This window comes from Primulina eburnea, chromosome 10 (assembly GCF_022965805.1).
Source record: "Primulina eburnea isolate SZY01 chromosome 10, ASM2296580v1, whole genome shotgun sequence".
Lineage (NCBI taxonomy): Eukaryota > Viridiplantae > Streptophyta > Magnoliopsida > Lamiales > Gesneriaceae > Primulina > Primulina eburnea.
The window spans coordinates 20,710,981-20,718,450 of record NC_133110.1 but is presented as its reverse complement, the minus strand read 5'-3'; the positions used below and the strand labels follow the sequence as shown (position 1 = coordinate 20,718,450).

Here is a 7,470-nt window from a genome sequence, read left to right as displayed (position 1 = left end):
AACATATATTGCGTTTTGTGACTGTTTGTTTATGAAAACGATGTATTTAATACTTTTACATTTTCTGTTTTTATTAAAAAACAGACTGTATAAACACACAACATATGCATCAGATACTTGTATATATTTATTATATAAGTATTGACACCTTGTAAGGATATCTTTAGTGACCATTATTCTAAAAATCGGCCTAGGTGGCCTCCTCAGGGCAGGTGCTGGCGGACTGTCTAGAAAAAGTCAATTTAATTTTTTTAAAAAAATAATTTTTGGTCTTTTAATTTAAATTAAAAGTCCAATTAAAAAATGAAATCTAATTTTTTATAGGTTATAGACAAAAGTTCACCAAAAAATGTCATTTGTTGGATTGTCTTAACACATCAAATTTCATCTTCGTCTGCGATATAGTGTGAGAGAACTTCACCAATATTATTTTTCGTCCGAAAAAAAAATGAGGATTACAATGATGATATTGAGTTAATTTAAAAAATATATTTAAAATGCTAAAATAAAAAATCCATGTTATTTTTTTGTTACTCACGGCCTCTCACCTATATCAAACAATGATTTATTATCATAAAATAAAAATTTTACTAAAAATTATAAAAATTAATTATTAACACTTACCATTATTATGAAAATAAATACCTTAAATAGGTTTTCAACTTTCTTAATGCTTATTTCGCAACAAAACATGGATTGTAGTTTGTTAAAACGTTTTCATCATATGACCAAAAGAGTTGAAAACCCGAGGCACGGTCACCTTTTCATTTCAATCCACCTCACCGGTAGCTAAACAGTTCTAGTCATGGAAGAGTCAATCGAACTGCGTGAAAACCAAATTATATGAAATTTCATATATGAATTCTCTAAGCTGGCACCAACTCCATGAAAGTAACTTAGCCCCTTGTCAAATAAATGAATTCGGGAAGAAAACTTCAAGAAAGAGAATTCATGAATATTGCAATTCGTTTGACACTATAACTTATGGTAACGAAACCATCTTAGAAGCAAGAGCTTTTTAAATGAACTCGAGCAGCTACAACAGAATTTCCTGTTGAGACTTGTGGAGCTAAGCTCTGGTCTCAATCCTAAAGCAATTTGAGTGGTAATTTTACATAGAAACTGATGATAGGTGTGTTTACTTGATCTGGCCGATCTCTTGTTTAGTTGCATTTTGGGCACCGATTATTTTCTTCATATCAAACAAATCATTAATTATTTATCTCATATCATTTGAATCATTTATTTAAAAATTACAACATTAGCATTCATATATTTTTATTTATTAATAATAATTAATTATTGTATGGACAAAATCATAAATTATCTTATCCCAAATTTAATCAATCCAATCAAACATAATATTACCTATAAATACTATTCCACATCTCATTCAGTATTTTAATAATTATAACATTATTTATCTTATCCAATCCTATCAACCCAAGTAAACGTTGTGCAGATCAAGATCAGTAGGGTGTCAAAATCAGATATGACATACCACTAGTAGAAAAATCAGATTTTACTTCGGCAGGCGTTACTTCGACAATAATAAAGTACGAAGTAATACATTACCAATAACTTCAGTAATAACACAAGCGAAATAAAATAATATATTTTACTTCGTATGTTTAAAAACACGGGCTTCACTGTATTTTTTTCTTATATTTTACTTCGGCATATCAATGTTGATGCAGTAAAAAATAAGGAAAATAAGTTCATACTGAAGTAAAAAGATGAACTGATAATTTGAATTAAATATTTAATATCGATTATATCATATATCCTTCAGAGACGAGCTCATTCGATCGATCCACATTTTCCTTCAAAATTAACCCTAACACCACTGCCGTTCCACTCACCGCCGTTCGCTTTGAACCACCAACACCACCGCCGTTCCACTCACCGTCGTTTGCTTCGAACCACCAACACCACCGTCGTTCGCTTCGAACAACACCACCGCCGTTCCACTCATAGAGAGGGAAGCAAAACACCACCACCACCACCACCACCACCGTTCAAAGCACTGAGACGGAAGAAGTGACTGAGATACACAACCGCCATCCCCTGCGCCTTTGTTTCTTCTCCATTTTGACTGGAACGATATTGCTTTACCTGTGTTAGTCCGTCACCAGTTTCCCGAGGTATGGTATTGATTGGAACGATAATTGGTTAATTTCTTGTTGTCGCATTGGTTGCCCGTCTCTGGGTTCCTAATTTTCGGTATTGTCTAAACTATTTATTGTCCCTTCTTGTTAGGCATTGTCTAATTTTCGGTTTTCTAACTTATATGCACTGTGTGTTGAGGACTGGACATGACGGTGTTTGTTAGTCATTCTCTCCGTCAAATTTTTTTGTTTTTCTAACTTATATGCATCTGTGTGTTGAGGCTTTGCCAATCGTGCTATGAAGAGATATCCATTTGTCTGTACTAATTTTCTTGATTAAACTATCTATTTACCAATGTTGCTTTATTTTCATCAGTCTTTCATTTTTTTTTCCGTTCAACAAATTAAATTGAAAATGACATTATTAAATGTAATATTTTCAGGTTTAAATCAAATTTATTGTTATATATTTCTGGTATTTTGCAGTATTGAAATGGATAAATCTTGGATTCACTCGGATAGAAGGTCAAAACAGTACGAGGAGGGTGTGGAACTGTTTATCAGAGGTTGTTTAGAGAATCCCCATATTGACCCCAATTTAATTCATTGTCCTTGTTGCAAATGTAAAAATCTTAAAAAAAGACCAGCTAAGTCCATTCGAGAGCATCTTTATTTCCATGGTTTTAGTCAAAAATATGTGAATTGGATTTGGCATGGTGAGTTTGCTGAAAGTCACAAAGTAAATTGGAGCACAAACAAGGAGCCAATTGGTAACTATCACGGACACTTTGAAACCACTAATATGTGTGAGGCATCATATGATAACTATACAGAAAATCCAGAAGCGTTTATGGAATTTTTGGAGGAAGTAGATAAACCTTTGTATAATGGATGTAAGCCTTACACAAAGTTGAGTGCAATTGTGAAACTATACAACACCAAAGCAAAGCATGGGATGAGTGACGCTCTATTTTTCTATCTATTAATGGATTTTGGGGATATGCTACCAGATAATCACAACATGCCAACCAAAATGTATGATGTAAAAAAGACATTGAGTTGTTTGGTTGAGTCAGGAAAAGATTCATGCTTGTTCCAATGATTTCATTCTTTATAGTAAGCAATATAAAGACTACGTAAACTGCCCTAAATGTGGCTTGTCACGGTGGAAGCTAACCAAAAAGAACGTTGAGAAGAAAGGTGTTCCTGCAAAGGTGTTGTGGTATTTCCCTCCCATACCAAGATTTAAGCGCATGTTTAAATCTCTACGTACCTCCAAAAATTTAACATGGCATGCAGAAACCAAAGGAGTTCCTGGTCAGTTACGTCATCCAGCTGATTCACCATCTTGGAAGTCGGTGGATCATATGTGGCCCAACTTTGAAAGTGTACCAAGAAATCTTCGCCTGGCACTTGCAGCTGATGGCATTAATCCTTATAGCAACCTTAGTAGTCGGTACAGTTGCTGGCCAATTATGTTGGTCACCTATAATCTGCCTCCAAATATATGTATGAAGAGAAAATTCATCATGCTAACTATGCTCATTTCAGGGCCTAAACAGCCAGGAAACGATATAGATGTCTATCTTGATGTGTTCATTGAAGATTTTCAACGATTGTGGGATGGAGTTGATGGTGTCTATGATGCTTACCGAAGACAATTTTTCACTCTTAAAGCAGTCTTATTATGGACCATCAATGACTTTCCAGCCTATGGTAACCTTAGTGGATGTACTACAGATGGTTATTATGCATGCCCAGTATGCAAAGAAGATACTTGTGCAAAGCATTTGGAAAATGGGAAGAAAATGTCATTTGTTGGTCATAGACGATTCCTACCACGGTTTCATCCATATCGGAGGCAAATGAAAGAGTTCGATGGTATGGAAGAACATGGAGAATCATCTACACCATTATCTGGGGTTGCTTTGTTTGACAAGCTTTCTGACATAAGGTGTGTTTTCGAAAAGAAGATTACTGTGAAAGGTAAAAAGAGAAAGAATGCAAAGGACAATAATTTGGAAGATAGTAAAGAAGAAAATGATTTTGGATCAACAGATTTCAGAAAATGTTGGAAGAAGAAATCAATTTTTTTCAATATTCCTTATTGGAAACACCTGCATGTTAGGCATTGTCTCGATGTGATGCACATAGAGAAAAATGTCTTCGAATCTCTCATTAATACTTTAATGAATGTTAAAGGAAAAACCAAGGACAATGTGGCAGCTAGGTTGGACATGGTTCAAATGGGAGTTAGGCCTGAATTGACACCTAAATTTGGTGAAAAAAGAACATATCTTCCTCCTGCTGCATGCTCATTCACAAAAAAAGAAAAGTTAAAAGTTTGTCAGTCGATAATGGATATAAAAGTCCCAGAAGGTTTCTCATCGAACCTGAAAAATCTTGTGTCCTTGTCTGAGTTGAAATTGATTGGCTTGAAATCTCATGATTGTCATGTTCTAATGCAGCATTTCCTGCCAATACTCATACGTGATGCGTTACCAAAACATGTTAGATATGCCATCATAAGATTATGCTTCTTCTTCAAAGATATTTGTTGCAAGGTGATAGATGTAGCCAAGTTAAATAAGCTGCAATCTGACTTGGTTGTTACACTCTGCTTATTGGAGCAGTATTTCCCCCCTTTTTTCTTCGATGTCATGCTTCACTTAACAGTTCATCTTGTTCGAGAAGTTCGATTATGTGGACAAGTGTACTTCCAGTGGATGTACCCGTTCGAAAGATCCATGAAGGTGCTTAAGAGTTATGTAGGCAGTCGAAAACATCCTGAAGGTTGCATTGTTCAGAGATATTCAGCCGAAGAAGCAATTGAGTTTTGTTCGGAATACCTAAATGACCTTGATCCTATTGGGGTACCTCAATCAAATCGCGATCCCAAATCAAACATTGCTGGCTTCTTAGCATGCAAAACACCAATTATAGTGCCACAAGTTGACCTTCAACAAGCACATTTGACTGTGCTGGAAAATACAGAAGAAGTATCTCCCTACATTATGTAAGTGTATTGCATTATTCTATAATTCTGCACCCATGTGATTGTCAATATTTAACATCCAACAAAAATTGCTATATAAATATCTCCACAGTGAACATAAATATTTCCTGAAGTCAATATTTCCGAAAAAAGATAAAGATGAAAGGTGGATACAAGATGCTCACAATAAGAAGTTCATTGACTGGTTTCGTGCAAAGGTTAGGTGGATAAATCTGCTTTATGCATTTTGCGGTGAACAGTTTGGAGCTAGTATTTTAATCACCCTATTCTAATTGTATAAATGTCAGGTGGATGCTGAAATAGATAGCTGCAATGGTGGAACGACATCAACATTGACATGGCTGGCTCATGGTCCACGTGGGCAAGTCATTAAGTATAGTAGTTGCGTGATAAATGGCAATTTATACCAAACAAAGGCACGGGATGATGAGAGAGTTTGCCAAAACAGTGGGGTTTCTCTAGTTGCTAGCACCATGCTTGTCTGTAGTGCCAAAGATAAGAATCCATTGATGACTGACGTGACTTTCTATGGAGTGATTGAAGAAATATGGGAGTTGGACTATCATCAATTTCAAGTGCATCTTTTCAAGTGTGCTTGGGTTGCAAATGACAAAGAAGCAATCAACAATGGTGAATGTGGATTCACCTTGGTCAATATGAACAAAATAGGGCACAAGAATGACTCATTTGTCCTTGCAAGTCAAGTCAATCAAGTCTTTTATATTGATGACCCATTACAAAAAGGGTGGTCAATTGTACTCCCTGTGCCAAATCGATGTTATGAGGGAGATGATAATGGTTGGACTAGTATTCCTGATTCTCGACCAATTGATGATGTTGATACTCATTGTATTCCGGCTCATGAAAGTTACTTTAGATCAGAAACTGAGGGTGGCTGGGAAACGAACAAGAAAAACTGACGAGTTTCACTTTTATGTCATGTTTTTTGTTATGCTATAAACATAACATCATTGCTATTATTTATGTCATGTTTCTACAAGTCATGTTTATTATTTATGTTATTATTGTTTCTGTTATTATTTATGTCATGTTTATACATGTTTTATTAGAATTATTGTTTATGTTATTTTAATGGTTAATATTATTGTGTAGGTTTTAACATTGGTTTCATTCATGTAAATATGTAGAAAAAGGCTCAATGGGTCGTAAAAAAAGGAAACAAATGCTACAGTTGAGATGATACAAGGAGTACATGATAATAAGCAAAATGAAGTTACTAATGCAGAGCACCCTATAATTACTGATGGAGAAGAACATCCTGTAGATGTGCAGAGGAACAAGCGAGGCCCTACATTGATGGGTAAACTAATTGCTACTGCCAGATGGGGGAAAAAAGAAAAGATTGATTATGATGACATGGGGCGGCCAGCATACAATGCAAATTGAATGGCTTTACAATCATACATTGGTTCTATTGCTAGAGCCATGGTGCCAATCAGTATAAAGTCATGGCCTGAAGTTCCAGAAAACATAAAACAAAACCTGTGGGAAGAGATTTTTGTAAATACAAGCTTCAATTTGAATTTACAGTCATACTTGCACCTCTAACTAATCTGTTTTTGTTGCAGAATGTCTTTGAACTAGCGTCAGAAAGTGAGTATGCTGTGATGAATTCAGCATCTCAGAAGTGGCGAGATTTCAAAAACAAATTGACTAGTAGATTTGTTTGGCCGAACAAAGATAATCCTGAAAAGTTGATTTCTCCACCAAGTCAGTATCAACTCCCACTAACGGATTGGAAAGCATTTGTGGACGCGAGACTGGATCCATCTTGGGAGGTACTTTAATAATTGATATGTTTCCTAACGAATTTATTAAATTCAATACTTAACTGAGCCAACATAATGATGCATGCATGTTACTCATGAAAAACAAAAACAACGGACCATGCATTGTAAATATCACCACAGAATGTCTCGCAAGGGTTACATCGGCTTGGAGGCTGACGTGGTAAGAAACAGAGCAATATATTTGTAATTTTTAGCATGTTCTTCATGTTATTAAACATATGAGTTTTGAAATTGTAGCGGAACAAAAAATTGGTTGCTGAAGATGAGGAAGTTGATAGATCTATGCTTTGGCGTAAAGCTCGAGAAGACAAATCTGGCAACATAACATGTTCGGAGACATCAGAAATAGCTGAAAAAATTGTAAATGTTTAGTTTTATTCAATCGCCATATTGCCTAGATAAATAACACTGTAGTTTGTGAATTGATTTGTCATGTCTCCAATTGTAGGATGAATTGTTGGAAAAGAAAGGCAAAGGATAGTTCAAATCTTCTGGAATGAATGACGTGTTAACCGCTGCCTTAGGAAGCCAAGAA

The 7,470-nt window shown here is 35.4% G+C and overlaps 1 protein-coding gene across 1 annotated transcript; it reads left to right on the top strand.

The window, feature by feature from the left end:
- Positions 1-2,601: 2,601 nt before the first annotated feature.
- Positions 2,602-5,128, top strand: LOC140842969 (uncharacterized). The gene is made up of 2 exons (XM_073211183.1): positions 2,602-3,143; positions 3,226-5,128. Exons 1-2 carry the CDS (start codon positions 2,602-2,604, stop codon positions 5,126-5,128), a joined length of 2,445 nt encoding a protein of 814 aa, XP_073067284.1.
- Positions 5,129-7,470: the final 2,342 nt, after the last annotated feature.